At 39.1% G+C, this 27,366-nt stretch overlaps 1 protein-coding gene across 2 annotated transcripts in view; it reads left to right on the top strand.

The window, feature by feature from the left end:
- Positions 1 to 27,366, top strand: part of FAM53B (family with sequence similarity 53 member B) — a 116,362-nt gene that overhangs the window by 41,065 nt on the left and 47,931 nt on the right. For both annotated transcript variants that reach the window (XM_063132801.1, XM_063132802.1), the window contains one exon: positions 7,576 to 8,354. In XM_063132801.1, coding sequence (XP_062988871.1) covers positions 7,576 to 8,354 — 779 coding nt within the window. The remainder of the gene's footprint in view (positions 1 to 7,575; positions 8,355 to 27,366) is intronic.

Here is a 27,366-nt window from a genome sequence, read left to right as displayed (position 1 = left end):
ATGAATCAGGCACCCATTGAATTCAGTGGGGCGTCATTCTGAGTAAACGTGGATGGGATTGCACTGTCAAGAGCCTGTTGCGTGAGGCGTGAGAACTTTTGTCCTCTTGAAGACAAAGTGAGAATTTAGTTGCTCAGTGTGGTGTACTGGAAGAGGGGTGGCATTTTCTTTGCTTTTACGGCTGTTTTTGCTCCAACCAGCAATGGTCAGCTTTGCTATATCACTTTCCACCAGCAGCAGATTGCTGGCAAAGCAACTTCGTTCCTTGTTTTTCTAGGTGGGTTGTCGGTTGCTTCCCTCTTTTGACAGTGCTATGGGGAAGTGGAGTGGAAAGTCTGAATACAGAGTATGTAGCATGTGTCTGAAGGTGTGAGGAACTTTGTGCTACTTTATGCCACGTTCAGTATGAGGGAAAGTGTATAAATCCCCAGGGAATAGAATATGGCAGCTATGCCCTGACACATTTTCAAGACATGAATTAGATTGTGGTGGTGTTAATCATCCCCTAAGAGGGTGAGATGGAGGAAATGGCTAAGTGCACCCCCTACCCAAATTCATATGAGAGTTCTAAGGAAACAGGCATGTTGAGGCTGTGGAACGAGGATTTCAAGGTCTTAATTTGTCAATGCTGTTTTCAGTGCTCCACCTCTTCCTGTTGCTGAGTGTCCACCTAAAACCGTCTGTTCACCTAAATGTGACTAATTGCTATATACACATGAGAGGAAATGATGCTGAATAAAATCTTTCTTCCATCTCTGTTGGCTCTCATAGCTGTGAAAAGATTTTATTTTATTTGCAGAAACAAAGCTTAATTGCCAGACTTTCTAAAGGCTGCGTGTGACCAGTGAGGGGCATTGAATTTGTTGTCTGCTGATCAGCCTTTTCTGTTGGGGGTTCCTAGGGCCAATTCAGATGTTACTTTAGATGTGAATCTAGCAGCTTCATCTTTCATTTCACTCTAGAATAGGCACAGGGCCCCTTGATCTGGATTGGGACCCTAGCCTGGAGGGACCATTGAGATCTGGATCACACACACCCATGTCTACTCTAGAGTAAAAATGGAAAAAATACATAGTTGCTATACCTACATTTGCATAAAGTCAATTTTGGCTTTCAACTGTGTACCCAGCAGGATTGCTTCTTTTGACAGACATGTATGTGTGTGGGATTAGCCACACCCTGACTCTGCCTTCTTTAGTTTCTTCTTAGCCCCTTCTTATATACGTTATATTTGTTCAAGTGGTGCCAAGTACAAGTTAGCCAGTTTCCTCAGGGAATAGCTGTGGAGGTCTGATGAGCAGAGCAGATTTTCAGATGAGAAACCAATTCCTTCTTGAGAACACATGTCAGCTTCTGGCCTTAATCTTTCTCAGGTTCTTTGCCTTTCCCTCCCCCTAAGAAAAGCACTCGCTTTTCTCTGTCCAGGTATGCAGAGTGCAGTGCCATTTCTCCATTTTCCTGTGAAGATGTTTTTTTTTAAAAAATATATGAATGTTTTTCCTGTGGTGACAACTCAAAGCAAATGTTTTCCAGGATATTGATCTGGCAATGCTGGGGCATGTTTGGAAAATACGTTCACAAAAGAATAATAGCAGGAAACATCTCGCCCATCCCAAATGATTTTGGACTCAAAATTTCTTGGGGAATACGGAAAAAACACTTTGGTACCTTTTGGGTAACCAAGGGCAACATGGCAACCAAAGAGATTCACTGACATATCCCACCATGCATAATGGTATGGTTGTGGGAACTCCAGCCACATTTCACCATATGAAATGCCTCCCCCCCCCATTTTACCTCAATGAAGTCTTGCCACTTTTACTACTAAAAACCATGATTGTGGGGTTGGGGTGGTATGGGGAACCACCTTGTTTTGTGGGTTTTGTCTGCAGGTGCTCAGTGATGTTGCCAGTCCCTTTGTAGCAGACATTTTTTTCTGTATTAACATTAGTAAGCAAGGAAGGGTAGTAGGGTAGTAGGAAAAGTTTTAACTTGTCCTGTTCTGTCGGGTCAAAATTTAAAAAGAAAGTATAAGTAGGCCTGCAATGAAACATTGCAGTATGTCCTCATTTCCAGCTAACAAAAATGTGCCAACCATGAGTACTATAAGCTGCTATGAGCTCCAGCAAGCCAATTCTCTCACCATTCCCTACCCCTTGGTCTTCTGTTTGTTGATTTTCAACTGACTCTCAACGTTCTGCAGTTCTTGGTGAGCACTGACATGCTAGGTCTTCATCAGGCTTTATTTGGGGTGGGGGGTAGTTTCCTCCATTTGGATGGATTTTAAACAATATTGTCCTTCTGCAAGCCCTGGGTTTTCTCCGTGCATGCTGATTCCTCCTACTTGATTCTTAGTGACCCCATTTTGTTTTCATTTTCATCAGCACAGGGAAACTGAGTTTGCTATTTGGGAGACCAATAAAGCTAAAATGTAATACACAGAATTAGATTGTCAGGGAGGGAAATACATCTACCCCCAATCTTTTTTAAAAAAAATTAGGGAAGAAACTCTTTTTAGTATGGAAGATTAAAGAACAAAGGCAGCTTTGGAGAAAAAAAATTGACACTGTCCCCGTTGAAGAAAAGTGGTGGGTCTTATTTGCATGAAAACCACAAACTTTGCTGTGCCATGCTTTTATTCTGAAGAAGCAGATTTTGTGCTCTAATTTATCTCCTACTGAAATGCCCTTAGATGCCTAATCTTTTAAAATATTTTTTGAGACGGGAAAACAGGAGTACTGGTGTGGTTTCTGTGTCATTGCTATCAGCTAATTACTGCCATCATTCCACAATGAGAAGCCACAGCTTTAATCTAAATGGAGGGGATAATAGAAGGAACAAGATGCTGGTCTCTTGTCCTCTGTGTATACTAAAACACTCAGGCAAATAGTATGATGAATTAAATGCAGGTGGCTCACTCAAGAGAGGCACAATAAAATATTTGCTAAGAAAAGTCTGTACTGTGTGATCTTGAGTTGTTTATAAGCTCAGCCCACACTCTTACTTCAGAATATTATAAAACCCATAATTACTTAGAGTTGTTGCAGTAAATTGTTTTATATAAAATATATCATGGAGACCTGAGCAGAAGGAGGAGACATGAGCAGAACATTAGGTATTAAAAACTACAAATGGTGCAAGTTTGTGTAATAGTATTTAAAGTTGTGTTGCACATTTTTAACTATAAGTTCTTATTTTTCTGTGGGTAAGAAATGTAGTTGATAATACTAAAATTGTATCGGTCAAGGAGACCATTTATTATGGTTGTTTAAAGAGGAAGTGGCATTTTTGAAGTTGCAGAAGTCAAACAATAATGAAGCTCTCTTCCTGGGTTTATTTTGCTGGCCTTCCAAACAGATTTGCTTGTACTTAATCTGAAGGCTGCTTTTATGTGCTTTAATAACTGTATGGCAGGGAGAGGTTGGTGTGGTATGGCTCCTGCTGCCATCGGAATGACAATCTTCTCTCCACAGGGTAGTCACTGAGCTGTTCAAGGCATGGACATGTCTCAGTGCTGCATATGCCAGAATTGTGGTGGGCAAGAAGTATTTTTGCAGCAGCAACAACTGATGAAAGTATTTTCCCCCTTTCTGATATAACCATAGGTGTTCCAGACTTACAGTAGTTATGCTTCAAGCTGATGCATTAAAACCTACAGGACTTAAGTTAGTCATTATTAATTTGTCCCATTGATTTCAGTGGTCTACTCTAACCAGGATTAAGTCTGGATCTATCCCATACTACACAAATTTATGCTGTTCAGAAAAAAGTTTCAGGATGGAAGTGGAATTTATAAGTGTATGTATTCACTGATGGGGGTATGTAGTCAGCTAAAGACAACAACAATGCTGACTAGCACCAGAAGAGAAGAATCTCTTTGGTAGCAAGTACTTTATTTATTTTATTACAACAGTCTATCAATTTATAGACTGCTTGATTATATCTAATCTAAAAATATATCTCTAAACAGTTTTCACTATAAACGTTTAAAACACAGAACATCCACAGTTGAACATTTAAAAACAGAAAATACAAAACACCTTAGTTAAAAACATTTAAAATGGAGAACAACAATTAACAAAATCTGGACAGAAAAATCAGTCAGGGAAGACTTGAGTGAAAAGGTAGGTCTTTAGATATACCACAGTTGGCACCTCTCACATACTAAGGGGCAGGGTGGATAAAAATCAATGATATTTTTAAAAAATAAATAAATGGATTTTTTAAAATTTAAATTGGATTTTTTTAATTCAAATTGGATTTTGTTAATAAAGAATCTGCTAAAGCAGGAACATTTTGGGCCCCATGAAGGAGCATCTAAACATGGCTCTTAAGTGTCAGCCAATGCAGCCCATGGAAACATTTTTCTGTGATGATGTAAAGGACAGCAACCAAGAAAACTGTCAAACAAGACAGCCTGGGAGGAGCATATAGAGTTTGGGGGGAGGGGCTGGGTTCAGTTTCAGCAGCTGATGATGGTGGAAACCATTTAAGTGATAAAATGGAAGCCTTAGGGGCAGTGGTATGATTTTAATAAAGGCTTCTTTCATAGGACTAGCTCTCTGCACTCATGATAGATAACAAAGAAGGGCAGTAAAGAAGATGACTCCTCTCACATCCATTACTGATAAGAGTAATCCCTTTTTCATGGCCCGTGTATTGCGACCATCTATTGCTTCACAGGCTTCTTCCTTAATAAATATTCAGAGTAGGTACATGCACACTCCAAATAGGTTTCTCCCTTATTAAAACCTTCATCACTCTAGTCTCTGTATCCACCATGTGTACACACTCAACCCTGTGTCATTCTGTTTAATAGACCTTTCATTTATCCAAACTATCAGGATGCTGTGGGTGAGCAGGATTCAGTGCATAATTAAATTTGCATTTTAGTGGCTTGGGCTTGACTGTGAGCACTAAGAACACCAGGTTTTAAAAAGAGAATGTTCTCAAAGTGAGATAATCTCAGTCTTTATTTTCACCTCATGCTGAATAGGATGTTAAGTGGGCTTTCAAATATAGTTAAACCATATTTCATGCATAAGCAGTTTCAATTCCAGTCTTCTGATTTCCTTTGTCTCTTGAGAGAGAAGAGAAAAAAACACTCCCTGATAATAGTATGGAGCCCGTTGCCTCTCTCTACTGCTTTCTCATGGTTTGTTACTTAACAAAGCTAGTTGTCAGCCGCATTTAAGTCACAAACCTTAATAGCTGTCAACCGCATCAGATAGAGGTGAGATGTTGAAATGAATAAGCAACCCATGCTGAATTATGATCTAGCTCAAGCCCCAGTGTCTTTTGGCCCACAAGCCTGAAGCATTTCTTAGAGTGTGGGTGGGGAAACCACACACTCACATATTATTCAGAGCTGTGTGTGTGTGTGTGTGTGTATAGACATAGATGATGTCAGAACATCTATCAGAACAAAACAGCCAATGCTTAACATAGCTGTCTGAAGTTGCAGAACTAGAAACATTGAATGACCATGTAGTTTTATATTTACAAGTTGTTGTAGGCTCACTCCTGGTTAATGAAATTAATACATACTTGTATTAAATACTTCTACACCTGAAAGGGAGAAAAGCAATCTTTTCTAAAATGAAGTCAATTGACATTGCTGTGGCTGACAATCCATTTGGTCAGGCTAAAATAATATGGAGGTCTGTTCTGTAATACCCATCGTCGGTACTTTGGGACATAATGTTAAACCATAGCTACACTTTGTTCCTTTGCACCTTTGCTGGCTGTAAGCACATTGAATTAAGTAGAATCTGGTTCACTTTTCCTTACCTCATTTTTCTCATTGTGCCTAACAACCCTTGATAGCAACCAGGGCCAGATCACTTAGAAAACTCTCATGTCCTATTTGATGGATCCTGAACCACCATTATAAAAATGCCGAGCTCAAACTCCATGTACGATCAGAATGTTGCCAAAGTTACGTTCTCATCGGATATTTTTGTATAAAAGAAGGCACATGGAAAGCACATAGCAGAGTGGCAAGGATCTATCTGCAAAGTGGAAGGGGGAAAGGAGTGAATAATTTCATTGTTGTTCAAGACAATAATGTTTTCCCATTGAATGGTCTCTTCTAAAGTTTATAGCTGTTCATAGAAATATTGTTGAGGGAGAGAGAGGTATCCTCTATCCTCTTGTACAAGATTACCAAGGTCTTTTGTAAAATAGTGACGTCTGGACACTGAGGGTCATGGCAGCTTGCCAATAAAATTAGCTTCTATTTTTGTTTCCTTTGTCTGGTGACCTGACCTGAGAGGTCTCTGTCGGCTGCAGTTAATACAGTGGGGGAAATAAGTGACATCTAAACATAGATGTAATTGTTAATGTGTATATTGTGCTTTGCATTGTGTTCATTAAAGTGTGGAAAAACCAAGTCAGTCTAAAAAATAGAACTGGTAGCAACATCCTCAAGCAGATCTCAGCATTTTGATTGTTGGGTAGTATGAGCATCTGCCTGCAGATGTCGGTTCCAGGAAGCAACTGGTGACATGCATGCAATTAAAAGCACACATCTGTTTGGAGATTCTAAATGTGAACTTTCTAACTCTAAACATGGTTGGGCATGTGATGTCACCACTGCAAGATGGCAGTGCAGAACTGGAGCTCTTCCCGCAAACATGAGAATTTCTTAAACAAGCTCAGCAAGTCTAGAAAATATTCCCATCCCGTTGATACATCTGAACATCCCCTTCAGTCCCTTGTGTCACAGCATACCCCTGATCCTCTGACTTAGTTTGCACAATCACAGGATGGCTAATAGCCATGGTGACTTGTTAACTGCCCTGTGTGCCCGTTGTAACCAAAGGGAATTACCATAACCACCCTAAGCAGCACCGCTTGTCATGTCATGTGAGCCCAGCCAGAGTGGCTTGTTACCCATGGTAACAAGTTAACCTGTCCAGGTTTTCACAATTTGGCAAGTTGCACTGCCGAGGCTAATTATACTAATTCCCCTAGCACACGACTAGTACATGTGGTGGGGGAAATAAACCACCATGGCTTATTTCCCCAGCTGCAATCATATGAATCAGGCCTCTGTGTGACATTTCCAGGGGGGCTGCCATAGGAAGAGGGGACAGGCCCGTGCCTAAAACTGCCAATGTGCACTGCAGAACAAATATCCAGTTTTGAAACTGAATAACAACAATGTTTAATTTACTATTGCTATTGAATATTTATTTATCAACATCACTGTGCTAGTTCTGATTTTGATGCTCACTAACAATTTACATTCACATTAAAAGTGTTTAAATTTTAGAAAGTTATCAGCTAACTGTTTTCATATGTAAGAAGTTGATTCATTGATGTTTGTTCTACTGTATTTATTCTTGTTGCTGTTGTTTGATATTTGCTGCTTTCACTCTGATAACAGACGTTTCTCTCTCTCCACCCTAAATCAATTGCTTGTCAAGCCAAATCCTAAGGATTAACTAATTTATAGTGAAGTGTCCCATGAGCAGTGTGTGTATGTGTTTAAAGAAGAGAATGATATAGCAAGTGAACCATATTGTTAATCGGAACTAATGAATGTATATTATTCTATCATTTCAAAACTAGAAAATGACAGATGGAGAGATCTCAGCAGGAAATGTCCCCTTCAGATCGAGCCGCCAAGCACCAACATTTGGGACTGCTTGCCTGACAAAAGCGAAGAAAGCTCCATATGGCAGAGAGAGGCAGCTAGCACGTGCTCGGTGACCAACTTGATCAAAGACCTCAGTCTCAGTGACCGCAATGGAAATCCCTCAGCACCTCCCAGCAAACGCCAATGTAGGTCACTCTCTTTTTCTGATGAGATGTCTAGCTGCAGGGCTTCATGGAGGCCTATAGGATCAAAGGTCTGGACTCCTGTAGAAAAGAGACGGTGTTATAGTGGGGGAAGTGTCCAACGCTACTCCAATGGATTCACAACCATGCAGAGGAGTTCAAGCTTTAGCCTTCCTTCCAGGTCAAACACACTTTGCTCCTCCTATGACCAGTCTGGATTTAGCAACCGATTTGGATGTCAGCCATGCCAAGGAATGCAAACGTCAGCCACTTATGGACAGACAAATGATATCTGGGGCAGTGATCACAGTTCTGTTGAGGGTGGCAGAGTTGATATCCAGCGATCACTCTCCTGTTCCCACGATCAGATTTCCTTTTCAGAGTATTGTCTGCCCTCAGCAAATAGCACCCCCGCCTCAACCCCAGAGCTAACAAGGCGCTCCAATGGGCTTTCCCGAAGCCGCTCCCAGCCATGCGTCCTTAATGACAAAAAAGTTGGAATTAAACGACGGCGGCCTGAAGAAGTAAAGGAACAGAGACCTTCACTGGACCTTGCCAAGATGACCCAGGTAAGAGTTGATTACATCACTGAGGAATGATAGAGACCGGTCAAATATCTACCAAACACATAACGCATATATAGACATGTGTAACGTTCTTTCCCCCCCTTTTTTATTTTTATTTTAAACATCACAAACACACAATCTTTACACCACATATAATACATACAAACAAAGGTATACACAAAACGACTACACTAAAATACAATAAAAAAATTAAGGATAAGGTTAAAGTATATTTTTGGCTCTCTTCATGCCAGAAATGCTAACTAACTTCTTAATTACTATTAATATGTTAATCAAATTCAATTCTTTCTTATGACTTATCTGAATCTCATACATTGGATTCACAGAATCATACTCCATTTCTCTCTAATTCTTTAATTACAATTGATACATCAATCAAATTTTCTTTTCTTTTCTTTCCTTTCCTTTTCTTTTCTTTTCTCTTTCCCCCTCTCTTTTCTTTCCCCATCTTAATACTAAAATCCACAAACAAATATATCATTTTTTTCTGTCTCTTGCAAATATTCTATCAAAGGTTTCCAAGATAGGTGTAACATTCTGAGCATGTGCTGATGTGGCAGTATTGTGCAATTAACGAAACCAGGAAGCTGGCTGATATCTTCATCTGATTGAATCTTATATTTTATTTTGTTTATGTGGAGAAGTGTCTCTCTCATTGTAAGCAGGAGACGAATTCATATTCTACCAGGTGTGATATTTTGGTCCATCACCACCCCTGCCATATGTAAAACATAGAAATGAAATCCTCACTGTCCAGAAGACTTACCTTTTGAAACGTTCTTTTTTTTTCATAATCTAACATTCAAGCAACTTAACCCTTTTACAAAATTCAGCATTATTGAAATGAAATTGTGTTTCCTACAGATAGGCAAGATATGCTTCGGTTGGGAGTGTGGGTTTTTTTGTTTTTTGTTTTGTTTTGTTAAATCTCGTACAAAACTGTCAAAGGGGTGCTTTCAAGCACATGCTGTGGAAAGTGGAGGAAACCTCAAGGGTACTTAGTGTTCACCTAATTTCTGTCTGAATTCTCAGAACTGGGGAGTTTGCTGTCTGTGACAGCAGACTTCAGGCAGGTCTTGGCTTCTCTAATTTTCCACTTTATTATCGTGTTTCATTTTCAGTTGCAAAACAGAGGGCAAGGCGTTCCTCTTTGGTTGGGAATCCCAAAGTGTGAGCTGATAAGAGATCTGACGCACATATCACAGAAGATGTTGCTTCCATAAAACCATAACTTTCAGAACCCGTTTGTGATATAAGTGGCCTTTAAAAATGTGGGACACGTAACTAAATTGCAAGGACCTCTTCAAAGAACAGCAGCCCAAACCAGCTTTATATTTTTTATCTAATAGCCAAAGTTGCATGTTCCGTCATTTCATTGTCAGTAATTTGCAGGCATGCATATGTTGATGGAATAAAGATACTTTAGTGTGGGACAGAGATAAATTAGGGTTTAAAGATCTGATAGTTTCTTCAGCATCACACCCAGCAATAGTGTATTAAACCTGCTTTCCTGGCATAATTCCAGTTTCAGTTTTATTGCTGTCTACCTATCAGAAAAGCTTCCATCCCCCACCTTCCACAAGTTTCCATTACCTCTAATATCCTTCTTAACATTGTTGACTTTGGGTGCATTCATTTAAAACAACTGTTGCATCTCTATGAAGATCCTTCTTAATAAATAATGCCACGTGAAATGTGCATACTCTTTTTGTTAACAGTGAATTTCTTAGGTATGGCTGACTAGAAAAATTGGAAAGCTTACTTTCTTTTACTTCCCAATAATGTCTTTTATCAGTGGAAACTCTTTTCTTTTCTTTTTTATAAGAACATGATGCTTTATCATACTTTATCATGCTATGGGTGATCAAATAAGTTCATTTTCTTTTGTGTTTGAGGGAATGCTTTTTCCTTCTCTAGAGAAGTTTAATAGATAAAAGTGTAAGGAAATAACATGCTCAGGTGACTTGAGGGGGAAACAGTACATTATACTGCTCTGCAGTCCCCATTTGAAAATGTGTGTCAGTGAAATTTAATATGCTAAGCTGCTTTTATTAGCTAATAAACTGGATAGGTAGTAAAAACAACCTTATTATATTTTATGAGTCCCAAGTTGAAATCACACAGCTAGTATCACTGAAGGCCTTTTCATTTTCTTGTACTAGTGGAAACAGTTTTAAAATATATAGTTATGCATATTTGTACCCAGGTATATATAGGTTGTTTCATTTGCTCCAGGCTGGTATCCAAGGAAGTGCTGGTGGTTGGAAGCAGAAGGTGTAAAAGGGACTGCTGAATGAAGCAGACCTCTGTGGTTGGCTTAGTTTTTTCATCAGCAGGGCTCCAGGTACATCAAACATACATTAAAGCAAAACATGGGAGAATTATAATGACTGTACACCAGACTTAAGTGTGGGTGATTTTGCAAAACACGTGCCTCCTGGAATTTCTATAGAATAGGAAAAGTTGTGACAAAACTCATGTGCATATTGCTAGGTAAAGCTGATAGCAGGAAAGTGGTAATCCTCAATTGGTGTCACACTTACCTCTATGGAAATTATGACTGTTAAAAAGCAATTATTATCAGTTTGACCTACTTAAACTTAGGTGGCATTAAAATCAATTGGACAACTTGACTTCAGTGGGAAATTTAAGTTCAACTCACTTAGTCAAGATCCTACCCAATAGATTCAACCTTTCAGAACCAGTGGTAATTTAAATGGGTATTCTGTTGTAAGACCTGTTGAATGGAGATTATGCAACAGCACTGCTTTGTGGATTTTACATTATTATTATTATTTGAGATTACTCATAAGATTCACAAGTACTGCCATGAATTGACCTGTCCGGCCCTAAATAAAACAGCAAGCTGGCTTTAATTTTACTATTTTGCTTTGTTAACTTTCATATCCACAATATAGCTCAGCAAGTATAGGCTAGTTAGTTGGATCCAAAGTAGTCCAGGCATAGGAAGTGTGTTACTATTTTCCTGAGGGACGTGTTAACTGAAATGCAGCCACAGGGCTGTGTATTTGAGTGGAGTAGCATGGGGAAATATACTAAGCCTTTTCCCAATAAGCCAGTGATTCTGATCAAAATTTTAATTCTTCAGCTGCTTTAGTAAATTCACAGCCCTTTGCAGTAAATAATATAATTAAGAGACATCTCCTACGTTTTGTCTATTGTGGTAAGGACTGGATGGGACAGAACAAGTTAAATCTTAATCCAGTTAATGGACTCAAGGATGAGTGTGAGGTCTGTCTTTGGTGTGATTGCACTCTCCCCTGAAAGATTGGGTTTATTGCTTGGAGGTGCTCCTTGACCAGGCATTCCATTAAATGTACAAGTGGCATCAGTGGTGAGGGGCACCTTTTTCCAGCTCCAGTTGACATGCCAGCAATTTGCCTTCTTGATGAAATCAGAACTTACCATTGTCGTTCATGCCATAACGATCTCTGGATTAGACTACTGCAATGCCCTCTGCCTGGGTCTGCCCTTGAAAAGTTTTGAGAAACTTTAGGTGGAGCAAAACGTCACTGCCTGCTTGTTAACAACAGCTAGGTATCAAGAACATAAAATGCGTATTTTGTTTGATTTGCACTGATTATCAGTTTGTTTTTGAGCTCAATTGAAGGTGCTGGTTTTAACCTTTAAATTCCCAAACATCTTGGGATCTGAGTACCTTAAGGTCTGCCTGTTTCCAAATATCCATGTCTGAGGCCTTGCTCCAATTCCTTGGTCATATGAGGTATGATGGACAACTACTTGGAGCAAGATCTTTTCTGTGGTGACTACCACCTTCTTAAATGCACTTCCAGATGAGAACTGCTAGGCCTTGACATTATGCTCTTTTAAGGGTTTGGTTAAAGCATGGCTGTTCAGGAAGACATTTGACTGAATCTTGTGGCTTGTGTAATATTGTTGCATTTTATAGTTATGTTATGTGGTATGTTGGTGGTAATTAGATATTGATGTTATTATCAGGCTATTATCGAATGATAAAAAAGCCAGGGTATACATTTTTAAAATAGAAAATAGTAATAATCACATGTAAGTTAGTTTCCCTCTGACTGGGATCCTGAAAAAAAGAGCAAACGTCCTCCACCAGAAGTTCAAATATTTGAAACATAATTTGTGTAATTGCTTTTGACTTAGATGCTTGGTTGTAATGAGCTCAGAGTCCTCGTTTTTATTAATCTTGATAGTTCCCAAATTACTTCTTCTTCTTCTTCTTCTTCTTCTTCTTCTTCTTCTTCTTCTTCTTCTTCTTCTAGTAGTAGTAGTACTTTTTAGTGCCTTGTTCATCTGAATCCAAAATACTTAGATATTATTCCCATATTATCCTGGAAATTGACAAGACAGGGAAAACATGGCTGTATGGCATGCTACCAACTGGGTACATATATATAAAAAACATGTTTATACTATTTTCACACTCTAAATTAACTTTGTGTTTGAAGGTGCCCTCAAATGGTTATGGTGTGCTACATCTGACAGTGACGAAGAACAGCACAATATGTTTCAGTGTACAGCAAGGTTCCTGCTGTGCAAAATACAAAATCTTCTTTACCACATCTTTGTGAGCGAACAGCCCCTCTTGTATAGGTCCTTGTGTGATCTCACCATCTGGATGGAAGAACTAAATAAATTAGCCTCAAATGGTGGATCAGAGTCCTAAAAAGCCCAATATGGTGGAATACTACAAGAAGGCATTCAGGCAAAGCAGACTTCCATGAAATTGTAATTATGATCAGCCTTTTTTCATCAGATGAAGCTGTTTTTAATGAAATGTAAAAGAATCGGTCGCATTCCTCTAATTTGTACTAAAAGCTATTTTGGTAATGCTTTCTGTGCAATGCCTTGTCTTAAAACTACCTTAGGGAGGATCAGAAAACATTTTTCATTCAAGGATGAACTAAAAGCAGTTAGGATTTTTTTTAAAAATAGATGGCTTACAGTGGTTATGGCTGAGATGGGAATGGATTGGTGGGAAAAGGAATAAAAAACAATTATTTACCTTTTCACAAAAATGCTAAAATTTAATGAGATCTGATTAATTTTACACACAGCAGGATTATTATTATTATTTTCACACTATGCACCCATTGCCATTGGAAGTAATAATTACCAGTGCTGTAACCAAGCTCAAATTTGAGAGATAATATCATTTCCTGGTAAATTGGTAAACACCCAGTTCAAATCTCAGCTCTTCCAGCTTCTCTCCCCCTTCCCCCGCAGCAATATGGGGATAATAATTGCCTAATGCCTATCATATAGAATTGGATAAGGATTACAAAAATGATACTAGGTTGCATCCAGGATCTGCCTTTTGTTGACAGAAAGGCTTCATTTATGGAAAGTGCTTCCAGCTGATGTTTTGGGATTCCCCCTCCAACTCAACTCACCCCATTCAGCATTTTCAGGGGGCTGTCTTGGGGAGGAGGAATGAAAGTCTACTTCCGCCAGCCCAATTGGTAGCGTTTGGATCCAACTGCATATAGATACATGCTTTGAAATACAGGACTATGTAACTGCTAAGTATTGTTATATTTATGGGAGATGGGAATATCAGCTAATCATCGTTGTCAGGTTAGCACGTTCTCATAGTTGACTGTTGGAAGCATTTCAAAAACTACACTGTTCACTCTCCTGATTTATTATATAATTTAGGCCACTGAACCCGGGTGCTTGGACTATTGCTTTGCCCCTGTAAGGTCTTTGCCTCCTTCTGCGTACATAGCATGAATCTTTAAAAGTGATGAAACATGCAGAAATTATTTAGAAAGATCATCTGACAGCACTTTTAAAAAATGTTTTATGCTGCCCTGACATTAACAGGGATGAATGCTATGTAGAGCTGCATTATCATGCAAGAACTTTAGAAACACGTTTATGTAGTGAAAGATCACACAACAGTGAATTGGGATTTTTATAAGCGTTCTGGTAGCAGCACAATGAAGCCGTTTACAATTTCTGGTGAAAAGTAACATGTTGCCTAAGGCAGTGGACTCATTTAGGAGACTAGAGCCCTTGTTCTCTATTCTTAGATTTTTCTGCGTGCCCAGAGGAATTGCTTAGCTTTTTCTGCTCCTCAAAGTATTGCTGTGAGCCTGCGCCTGTTGGTGTTTATAAAGATCAATGAGATTCCTAGAAAGTTGATGTCTTTAATGTCTTGATTGCGTTATTTTATACAACACTGCTTTTTAAAGGAGTACTGCAAGCTGAGCAGGTGGAGTGCCCTCCACCAACGTAGACTTCAGTTCTGTGGTCATGCTTCCACTTCTGAAAGGAAACTTCTTTGTATGCTCCTATGTTTCACCTATTTATGATTAGTCATACAGAGAAGTTTCCCTTTTGGACTGAGATCATGACCACAAAACCATAGCCTATGTGGGAGGAAGGTGCCCCTCCCGCTCAACATGCTGGGCTCCTTGAAAGTATTTTCAAATGCAAGCTGTTACCTGTTTAGGTCTTCTGAGATTCTGCACAGCATGTTCCAAAGCTTATGCCTTAATCAAAACTTCTTAATATAGTGCAGGATCCTGTATCTGTATCTCTTTCTCACACTGTGTGTGTGTGTGTGTGTGTGTGTGTGTGTGTGTATACGTAAAGAATATAGATTGAATTGCAAAACAGGAAAAATAACTGCAAATATTGAAATGGTTAAAACCTAAGCATTCTTCAACCTTTCCCCAACCTGGTGCCCTCCAGATATATTTGACTATAGATCCTATTATCCTGTCCAGGCCTATGTTGGTTGGGGTGATGGGAGTTGTAGTCCAAGAATCTGGAGGACACCAGGATAGTGAAGGCTGGCATACCGTACTTCAGTTTTAAAGTTTTAAAACTTTTATATTATCTTTTATCATGCTGTTGCATTTTATGGTTTTAATTTATTTGAACCACCCAGAGAGCTTCTGCTATTGAATGGTATAAAAATGCAATAAATAAATAAATATTTGCGTCTGTGCAGAATTTCCTTCCACATTAAGGTTCTGGGCTAAAGAGTGCAGTCTTAACCCTAATGAAACACGTTTGATTCTAGGCACTGATGTTTATGGAGTCAGGATCTTTCCTTATTTATTGTCCATCACTTAACACTGATATGTTTGAACTAAACAGAAAGATCAAAAAGAGCTACTGAGCATAGATCCCTTTCTGCCCTCTTTTGCATGCTGTGCTTCTTTCTGCCATGCTGTTCGCTATCAGCACTGTTATCCCTTCCACAATCTATTTTTCATGAGGCTGTGGCCGTTGCAAGCTCTGCAGGTTTTATCTCAAAATAATAAAAATAATGGGTTTATCTTTGAAAATGCCAACAAAGCAATTCTACAGAGGCTTCCTGCAAGTTTGGGCAGTTCAATTGTTGATAATTTAACAACTGAGTCATATATGGAGTAAGGTAGTACTAGAAGGCCTGAAGCCTGTCTTCTGATACAAAGCGTTATTTTAAAAAGCAACTTTGCTTAGTTCTTTGTAGGAAGGTATATTTTATGAATTGCTTCCGTTCATTTCTCTAAATTGTAGAACAACAAAATTGACAGCACAATTATGAGCATGCTTACTCAGAAGTAAGTCCAGTGGGACTTACCCTCTAGTAGGTGTTTTTAGGATCGTAGCCTTAATACAGAAATAACTGACAGGCACAGATTCACAGGTGATGTATAGGATTCGTTCTCCCAAGAATTCAGGACTTGCAACTCTGGAACCACATCCAAGCTTTGACTGTAAATTATTTAAGGGTTGTTTTCAAGGTAGCACCTTTACTCCATGATAAATTGGTAGAAAAGCACAGTGTTCTAATGATGTAGTCCTTGTATTCATGTTACCTGTTTTAAGTAAACAGATATACTGCAAATGTAAAATGTATTTCAGTTCAAGGGATTATGGATCTGCAAATCTGCCGTAAATCTCTTCTAGCAAATCTCTACAACCTTTTTAAAGAACACACAACGGCAATTCCAACTATTTTATTAATGCTCTGATTTAGTATGATGCTACAGCTCTTTCCCTGTTGTTTTGTAATCCATATATATATATCTCACATGAATGCCTTCATTAGAAATGTTTTGCTAATTAAGAGAAGGCTAAAAAGGATAGAGTAAAAACAGAAATCCTGGAGTCGGTAGTGTAGTATGCTATTTCAGACCCAGGAAGCATGCTTATAATAAAGTAGCATGTACTGATTATACTTTGGAAGAAAAGTACTTACAGTATCTCTCATTGGAACACCTTGCTTATATGTCACCATTCCAGTGTATGCTGCTGCTGCTGCAAAGCCACTATGACTAACACATGTTGCAGCAATAACATCTTAATGGGCCTGTTTGGATGACACTTCAGGCTCTAGAACTGCTAACGTTGCTACAGACGGTCTGACTGTGGTTAGTGAGTGAGCAGAATGCATTGCACAAGACACTTTAAACCCTGCTGCTTAACCAAAAGCCTTAACCAGTAGGGTTTAAGGTGTCTTCTGAACGGGCCCAATGTTTGAGGATGTACTTCAATTCTGATCCCAGCATTTGCAAGCTATATAGAAGTGGGATGCTGGCGGGAAATGATTATGAGCTACCCATTTGCTCAAAATATCCATATACATAGGAACCACTGACACCCATAGGAAGCAGCTTTGTGATGGTGATTATGTTACAAAGTGTGTACATGAACCAGGTCTAATTTAGAAATTGAAGGACATTTTGTCTAAACATACATATGATTGTGCCCTAAACTTGTTAGTCAAAGCTAACACAAAGCTTTTTATTGTTTTTCTGATTTTATTGTTTTTCTGATTCTTTGACCATGATTGTCAGTTATAGCATGATATTTTAAAGAATTATTATTTATTACATTTCTATACCGTCTCATCGCTGAAGCTCTCTGGACAGTTTACAAAAAGAAATAGTTCAGATGCAAATAGTAAGCATCTGTTAGAACTGGTTATACATGTCACTTTTTGAGACCCAAATCTGGATCTTTCATACTCCTGTACGCTGCTCTGGAATTCTTTGTATGAAGAAGGGCTAAGAAATATTTTAAATAAATTTATAAATCTGTGAGCAACACCCAGCAAAAAATGTAGGGTTGTATCTAGAAGGTGGTTTCCCTATGGCTGCTTTTGGCAGAAGTTTATGTGTAAGGATTGGGAAGTGGTATGCAATTTCAAGGAAGATATACTGATTCTACGAGGATTTAGATTTAGATTGTTGCTTTGGCTGTGATATATGGATTGATTTTGCTAAGTTCATGTTTTGTTTTGTTTAACCATGGGAGACAGTTTATTGCTGGTATTTTGTTTTTATGTCACTTTTTATCTATCTTTTGCATGTTTTGGTGTTGATTTTGCTGGTCTGTGACTGTAATAAATAACAATGAATGAAAGTAGAAGAAAACTTGCAGACATCTTCTAACAACCCCTTGAAAAAAGGCCTTTGACATGTCGGGCTTTGTCCAACAAAGCTTTTTGCATCTTGAGGACTTGTTTCTCTCTTCTTTGGATCTAAATTGAACGCTTTCCTCCTTTTTTTTTTTAAACATCATCAGCAATCAGCATAGACATGTGCACAATCTCCACATGGTTTGTGGGTGTCAGACATGCTGAATCAGCACACCTGGGATACCAGTAGTACAATGAAGAGTACACAGTAAGATGTACTAAGATGGGGCTGCCATGTTGCTTGCCACAAAAGCAAATGTGGGAACGGGCTATACCTGTACATGCAACAATCTGGTTTACTGTACCTGCATGGCTCCAGGGTTCACAGTTTTCCCCTCAAAATACGAATGTGGCTCTTACGGTTTAGCTGGGAAGTTGGGTTTACTTTATGTGGGGTTCATTTGAGTGCTAAGGCAGACTTCTGACAATTCCACATCCAAAGCTGCTAGTTACACCTCCGTCCAGCACTTGAAAAAGCTTCAATCTAAAATTGCCGTTGCACTCCTGATCTTGTTCCTGTGTGGAAAACTAATTCGGATGTGTCCAGCGTTTTGACATGGCTGTGTGTGTGTCGATTTTCTTCACAAAGCTATTCCATGTGCGCACACATTATACAACTGGCCCTTCATGCCATCACTCCTTTGAAAGGAATTTTGTCAGTAGCGGCTTGAGGGTGAATTGTGCCGATATCTACGGCTCCTGCAGGAACGTCCTCCCCGGCTGCCCCCTATGGAGAAAGAGAAAGGAAGGCTGCCATGTCCTTTGAACACTGAAAAGCTTTCAGCTTAAAAATATGTGTGTGAGAAACCCTGTACCCAGGCAAGTTTAAGTATTCAAAACTGCCAGCGTCTATAACACTTCACTTTGGCATTTGAGGAACTGTAAGTGGGGTTTTGTGTTTGTTTCTTTTTGTTCATGCAATAGCAGAACAGCTGCTCATAGAGCTTCCTTCCCCCTCCTTTTTTTTTTTTAGCGCTGTTTTAATCCCTGACATCAATCAAGCCACAACATTAAAGGGGCACAAAAGCTCAATTTGTTCTAGTATTGCTCCTGACATGCTTTTCTCCCATTGGGGAGGCAGGGGGACATAATTGTAATGCAATATAATAGAATTGCATTAATTTCTCCTAGTGATAGAGTGAAGGAGGAAGGTGGATTGCAGTGCCAAGCTTTTAAAGAGAGCTGTTAAGTATCTCAAACAGCTTAATTTGGCTATCTATGCAGTTTTGGTAGCTTCCACAGATAAATCGTGCAACATTTCAGTCCTGTCTCAAAACTCTATATCCTGGCGGCCCAGATTCCATTGTCGCTGCTGGCTGCAGGGGGTGTTCTGAGCTTTTATGAGAAGCAAGGTAATATCAGATAGCTATGGCAAGGTGGGTAGTACAGGGGTGTTTATACTGTGGGCAAAGCTATAGCTGGCAAAGCAGGTGGATCAGAAGGATTACATTATTTGGGGAAAGCAGGTAAAGAACGGAGACAAAAGAGAAATACAGTCCAAACATAAAGCACCAAATGATGTAACATATGGGTATACATCTTCCTCTTCCATGCTATATTTATTTATGTTCTAGATCAGTGGTTCTCAACCTTCCTAATGCCGCGACCCTTTAATACAGTTCCTCATGTTGTGGTGACCCCCAACCATAAAATTATTTTCGTTCTTCTCTACACGATCCATTGTCATGGGATGGTTTGCTAATGAAAATAATACATAACAATAGCTTTAATAATACAAAAGATGATACATGACATAGTTCAGTCAATACAGTTTCCTAAGACCATCGGAAATATGTGTTTTCTGATGGTCTTAGGCGACCCCTGTGAAAGGGTCTATCGACCCCCAAAGGGGTCCCGACCCACAGGTTGAGAACCACTGTCTAGATGGAGCAACTGGAAGTCCAGTTCTATGCAGTTTATCATTCAACATGAAATCCAGATTGTTTCTTAATGGCCTCACTGGTGATATGGTTAATTAGGTTGGTGATGACTTGGTACTTAGTCCTTTTGGCCTTCACAATTAGATGTATGACAGTTACTATCACTGAAAGCTTCAACAGCCAAGCAGAAAGGATTTTGAAGATTTAAGGGATGGGAACCAAATGTTGCATGTTCTTTGCAGCAGGAACACATGACAGGGTGTTTTCACCCTGTTGTAATGCATAAGATCTCATATGTTAACAGCAATACATCCTGACCCCTGGCTTCCTCATCACATTATTCTTATGAGAAAAACCTGTGTGTGTGTTGATTGTGGTGTTATGCTGAAATATGCATCAAAGCTAAGAACAAACAACCTAAGGGAATATAAACTTGATTTGACCAGATTCAAAGTGGGTGTTAATTGTTTCACTTTGAACAAAAGTTAAACAATGCTGCCTTTGAAGGGAAGTCACAGCAGCCTGAGGCAACGTGATTTAGAATACCCCTATATACAACTTGAATATATTAACCTTAATACAATTAGTAATACTTTCTAAGTTATCTCAAGATTTCATTATTTAGGAAACAAAGTGAAAGGTATTAATGCAAGAGTATCTAATGTTAGTATAACAAATTGTTACTATGGAATAATATTAATCAGACTGTCCTGTCAATATGTCTGCCGCTAAATCTATCTGTCTCACTCGTGTTTAGAATGATCAGTTATCATTTATAAGCAAGGAACAGATCAAAGCAAATGTTTACCATATATGATGGAGTTGTCTTAAGGTGGCACATTTGGGGGGGGGGATAGTAAGCACAATTAAATTTATACTAGGTTACAAATTACTATTAGACCCAATTGTGATCTTATTAGGATATGTGAAAGAAATAGCATTAAGTAAACATCAGGAGTTAGCTTAGAATTTATTTGCAGCAGCCAAAATATTAATAGCCAGCAAATGGAGAAATAACAATGTACTCACTATTAAAAGTTGGGTATTGAAAGTATGTGATTGATAGATATAGAGATAAGTAAGAGACAGGAAGAAGGATTTTTCAAAATATTTTCAGTAATTGGAACCCTTTTCAGAGTTTTTTGAGTTACAAATATAATTTGGATATTGGTAAATGTAAGCCGAATTAAGGGATTGTGAAATTTAGATTAGATAGGAGTTTTGGATGGCATATATGATGGCCATTGCGTTTTATCTTCACAACAACCCTTTGAGGATAGAGATGACAGGTGGTAGCTGTCATGCCCCTACTTACGGAGTCCTCCTCAGAAGAGGAGCTAGAGGCCCCAGAAGCCCAGGAAACCCCAGACCAGGGACTGCCATCAGACCCACAGGAGCCTGAGCCATCCCTGTCAGGAGAAAGGGACTCTGTCTCTAAAGCAGAGGCTGAGCAACCCCCTGACACCCAGGAACACAGTTGCCTCAAGCAACAGACTAGTAGGGCTCCTGTGTGGTGGAGGGCTCGCCTGCAGAAAGGGTCTCCTCAGGAGAAAGTGACTCCTCAGGAGTAAGGCTCTAGAATGAGAACTCTGATTACTGGAACTGAGCTCTGGGAGGGGTCCAGGAAACTTTGGCCTTAAAAGCTTTCACTAGAAACCAGCCAGTGTTGGAACAACTTGGTCCATCCTGCCTTGCATCTTGTCTCCTGAACTATGCCTGTGCCTTGTTGCCTGACCTTTTGCACTGCCTAACAACTCTGCTTCTGGACTGCACAGCGTACCTGACTGATTTACCGTGTTTGACCTCTTGCCTGTTATCTTGGCCACTCCTGTTGGTGCGTGATCCTCTTGTCCGACTGCCCGTGCTCTGATCTCTGCCTGGACTTAAATCAGCACTGTTATAGCCTGACCTTCACTGCATCTGGAGCCTCCTGCAGCCAAAACAGAACACTGACTTGCCCAAGATCACCTGGTGAGCTTTGTGGCAGAGTGGTGATTTGAGCCTGGCTCTCTCAGTCCAGGTCTGTCACTGTGGCTCTTCTATGTTGTCCTTTAAAAAACTATGTCAACCTGCTGCCTGAGATTATCTTCCCAAACCTAATTCCATATGAAAACACACTTAGCAGGCAGAAACAAATGGTACCAAATGGTACTAACACACTTAACAGACAAAACCAAATGGTAGCAAAACTAATACAGACCTATTCCTGTTGTTGTTTTCCTCTTATTTTTCCAAAGTATTTCCTGTCCTATTTCACATAGCCAAAATTCTGAGTCCTAAATTGTCCTAAATCTTAGTGATTTAATTGGCAACCCTATATACATTTTTTTTAACTTTATGAAAGTGTTGATCAGGGACAGCTAACTAAAGGTTCATTCACAATGCATTTGGTTATATTAATATTATTAAAGTTAAATAAAATAGAAAATATTAAACAGTAATCAATTAGTAATTGGACAATCAACTGTAATACAACATACATACATTTCATGACATATTGGTTGCTTGGCAAATGGGAGAACCTTCACACAGAGAGCCACGGTAAAGATTGCATACATGCATGTGTGGTCATGCGCACCTTCTGTCATTGCACTCATCTCCCTGGATAGTGATGGAATATAAGGCTTGTGGGAGAGGCACAAAAAAGTCTAGATAAATAAAGAAACTTTGAAACATGTTGTTTTACTTGTCTAAGCCTGCTGTACCATCAGGATGTAACTGGGGTAAGTCCCATAAAGTAAACACAGTTTATGCTTCCCCATCCTAGTTACCTCACACGTACAACATGTTTTTTTCCACTGCCTAAGGAGATAAGCCAGTGAGTCAAAAATGGTTTAGCTGTAAGACAGCATAGAATAAAAATTAATTATGGTAATTTTTGACTTAGTCACAACTAAAGCAAAGCTACTATATTGGGTAAAAATAAAATAGAACTACTATATTGGGAAAAACAGAATACATGGACTACAGGCCCCAATTCAGAGATCCTGATACGTTAGTGTATGGAGGGCTAACACGCAATGAACATTGGCAGGCCACAGGTGTATTAGGATACTAAGAAGTGATTAGAGGCCCTGGGAGGTTTGTAAAATTCTTAAAGGATATGGTTTTCATACTTCATTTGGATCCATTGTAGTAGTTGACCATGGAGGAGAAATTGCTTGCATAGTTTTTTCTCTATAATGGTGAGAACGAAAATCTTCTCATTGTGATGGCATCATATCAAATAGGCCTCTCTTTTCATTCTAGGCTTGAGCACCAGTAGAGAGGAAGATAATCAGATATACTCTTTGATTATAATTGGTGCTTGTAAAGAATGGGCAGGTGTAGTTTTCTCTCAGGCAGCTGCTCTGCAGACTCATAAACGTTCATTCTTTATTTCTCAGGCTCCCTCGGCAGACAAATGCACTGAGATGAGAATTTGTCAGTTGAGGCTGCCTTTGTTTTCCTGTTAACATATTGTAGGAGCATATGGAAAGAAGAAATAAAAAGATCATGTTCTTTGTACTAAATATGCTGTGGCTTAATCATTAATAAGCAACAGGTCAGGCATGGGTTAAACATTTTTAAATTGACAGATTCCCCAGTACGAAGGGGAAGGAGCAGTAGGGAAGGGATCTATTTAAGATTGATTTAGAGCTAGAATTGGGGGTGCGAATATCATTTTTAAGGGCAAACCCCACATATTTATGGTTGTATGTGAGTGCCCCAAATGCAACATGAGGTTTTTAAACGGTTGTAGTTGATCTAGGTAAAAGGAAGACAAAATGAGATGCCTTTTTTTCCACAAGATGTTGAATAATTAAGCCTGATCTTAACAGCAAGTTGGTCAGGGCTTTGCGTGGGGAATAAGATGAACAATACCAAGCAGGCCAGCACTTTAATTGGGGAACTATGAATACTTGTCACTACTTTTACCACAAAAATTCATCTTTTTAAATATGTTTTATAAGGGAACATACATGGTTCTATAACAAATAATATAGGTACATATGTGTTTCTGTCAAAAAAAAATTAAAGGTTCTGTGCCTATAAATAAATGGTAACAAATAGTCCATAATCCTAGGATTTGAGCTAATATGCAAATTAACATGTGAATTAACAAACTGCAAAAGAAATAAAAATGCAATTTTGAGAAGTGCAAGTAAATTTTATTTATCAAATAAAATTCCTAATCTTGCAACTTTTTTTTTTGACAACATGAAACATTAGCAACAGCAATCAATATTTAATTCATCCTTAGAACCTTTGTTGGGTTCACATTTGGTGAGAATGTTATTCTATCATGAAAGCTACAAGAAAAACGAAATTATACATTTGCCTAAAGCAAGTAAACTGTAGCCTTTTTGCCAGGCCAAATATGGAGATAGTGAAAGAAACAATGGCTATTGTATTGATTGGAGGCCATTCAATGAGCTTTTACTATTAGTATTAATGGTAATACTAAAATATTATTTGGGATTCACGCTGAATCTAAGGGGTGTCCCTTTGCTTCTTTGAAGGGTCCCTTGATGCTTAATGCAAAACCAACCTTTAAAACTTGACTAATAGGTGAATTAGGAGCAAGTTTCATGAAGGAAACAGCCTTAGTAGACAAAACAGAAAGGAAATCAAAGCAGAGAAGCAAACCTCCCAACAATGTTCTTAGCAACAACGAGATAGCAATGAGGTCTAAAAACAACCATGTGTCAACATAGAAAATGTATTTTGTAACTGAATTTCAACAGCTGTGATGTGGATCATGTAGCATTAACGGTTTGGCAAGAAACACTAGATGTAATCTGAAATGGCATGGAGTTAATTGTCATCAGCAGAGATACAGCTGTAGTAGTTCAATTCAGATGATATGGTTAAACCCAGGAGTGTTCTGCCAACTTGTTCTGCCACTTGCTTGTTTTTTGCAAGAACAGAAGGTTTGTGGCTTGCTGAGTTTATATTCTGGATATTCTTCTCCAGGTCAGTAAGATGTAAATGGATACCTTATCCATTAGGATGTTGCAATGTCACAGGTCGTTGGCTAAGATACTGACAGTGGTATCTTTTGTGTACAATAGGCCATAAAAACTGGCATATCTTAATACCTCCAGATAATTCTTTAAATATTAAATAGCAAGCTGTGGAGAGACCACAATGTTTGTAATCATATTGGTTTTGCACAGGGAGACACAATGACCTGGTTCAAACGACATGGCAGCCCACCAAGGCTTAATTTACATATGGGGGCTTGTGTATTCTGCCAGGTGCATGACTTGCTATGGCTTGTTGTGTCATGCAAACCCAGGTAGTGTCAGTTCTTTGAGGGTTAGGCAAACCTCAAATAACATATGGCTTGTTTTAGGGTTATTTGAAGGTTGTCTAATCCTCAGACAACCCCTCCTGGTGCCTAGCATGATATGAGAGTTCCTGCGGGTAAATTAAACTATGGTGTATTGTCGTGTCAAGTAAACCAGGTCAATGGGTGAACACAGACAAGCAATTACAAATGGTTACTTGCAACAATATGTATTTAACTACTTGGTAAAATCAGTCATTCTATAATACTGTCAGTTGGTGAGAATTTGATCTTTCTTCCACATTTGATCAAAAATCTAAGAAGCGGGGGAAGTTATGTCTCCTTGCAGCTTGGTACATTTTGTCTAGTTCCAAGAACAGCAGTCTTCTCTCATTCCCCATTTTTACAGCGCTACTAGTTAAATTCCCCTCTTTTTCTGTGCCTCTCAGTGATTCTTAGTCCCCAGATCCCAGCTGGCTACTGCTGCTCACCCACTCAGGAATCCTATTTGGTATTAGGCCCATAGACTTCCAGAGCCGCTAGAAATGTTTCATAGTTCTCTTCTAGTTTCAGGCCTTTCACTTTTGCTTTGGCTTCAGTTGTTTTTTAGTAGCAGAAACCAGAAGCATTTCTTTTATAACTACAGTTGCAGCAGCAATAGCTGCTCCTGCTAAGTGCTGCCCCATCGAGTACGAAGACGTTCTCTGCAAAAGCTCGTTGAAATGAAATTATTTATTGGACCAACAACTTACTTTCTGCAGCCCTTCCAATATTGACAGTGTTCACACAATATGATAAACCCCACTCAAGGTTGAGTGTGGGTTGTTGTTGAAACGTGGATAATTGTGTTGTCTGAACTCAGCCATGCTAACAAACCATGGTTTATTAACCATGAACAATCTATGAAGAGAACCTATTGTTCATTGTTGGATAATGAACTGCGACTGTTCGTGATTGACAAACCATGGCTTGTTATTGCAGCTGGTTTCAGACGAAACAACTTATGTTTCAACAACAACCCACCCTCAACTTCGCATGTGGGTTATTGTGTTGTGTGGACCCACCCATTATGTGTTTCTTTCTTAGGCAAGGAAGTTTGTAACTAAAATAAAAAAGGGCAATATAAGGATTTGTTTTTATTTTTTTACTGGAGAATGAAGCCTTCCTCCATATGACAAACATACCTAAGTTGAACAGTCACATCTTTAGAGTAGGAGTCTCAGGTCAGCAAATCAGTGGAGAATGAGAAGCGCAGATTGTGTGCTTCTGGAAGGAAGTGCTGACAGTTTATTCCAAGGCTCCTGTAGCCTGAATGGCCTTCTGTAATTAAATACAGTCTGGATGTGGTTCTATTTATTGCTCACATTTTGCCCTAGATTGATCTGATACTGTATTTCACATGAGTCAGCTTTTTAAAAAAAAAATGATCTGGAAAGGGACTTTACTCATTTATATTCCCATTAAGCATTACCTTATGTACATTGTGCACAATTAAAAAGTGGATCTTTGTGAAGGATGTTTCTGTAGGAGGATATTTTGGGCTCTCAAAACTACATCCGTTAGGGCAGATTGGCATATTGGCATCTGTGTTGAATGAGTAAGTGTAACAACAGTTTTCTTCTAAATGAGTCATTTAGAATCTTGCAAGTTTTTGAAGTATATGTTTATAGACATAGGTATTCAGAAAAAAATGAAAAATAGAACTTATTTTACGTTCAGGCCACTGGCCTGAGTGTACAGCTCTTAGAGCAACAATAAAAGTTATTAGATTTAATGTAATTAGCAGCAGCAGCAAAAGTAGCAGTAGTACTCCTAATAATAATTTAGGATGAGCACTGCACTATGAGTGATGATTTCTCTGCACAGAAGCCTTGCTCTGTGCATTAGATGCACAAGGTGCACATCGGGTGGGTGGAGAGTGACAGTACAAAGGAATTACCAAATGAGTCAGCAAGAATTACTTGGTAGTAAAAGGGTGGTTAGGATGATGCGAAGACAATTCAGTCTGTGCTGCAAAAGTGAATCTTGAGAAGAAGAACCATGAAGAGCAACATGGTGGCAGCATGAAGGCATGAAAGGAGCCAGTAGCAGATTATAACATATAGGAAAGAGGTATTGAGAAGGGGTGCAATGGAAGATGAGGCAGGACTGGTGGGTAGTGCAGTATCACAGGTGGTTACTCTGGGCAAACAAAATGGAGGTTTAAATTGTCACTGGGTGAGTGCGGTGCTGTCTCTTGGCATTCTCTACTTCACAGGACTTTTATGAGGCAAAAACCCTTACAGGAAAGGAAACAAATGTTGCCAGCAAAATTGGGTCAGGATGGAGTGGTGTGAGCTTGTGCACTAAGGACCAGAAAAAAGTGATGCTTGCAGTCAGCTACATTTGGCAGAAATCTGCTATGAGTTGGGG

The sequence above is a fragment of the Elgaria multicarinata genome, chromosome 8 (genome assembly GCF_023053635.1).
Source record: "Elgaria multicarinata webbii isolate HBS135686 ecotype San Diego chromosome 8, rElgMul1.1.pri, whole genome shotgun sequence".
NCBI lineage: Eukaryota > Metazoa > Chordata > Lepidosauria > Squamata > Anguidae > Elgaria > Elgaria multicarinata.
This window is presented reverse-complemented; position numbering and strand designations above follow the sequence as displayed.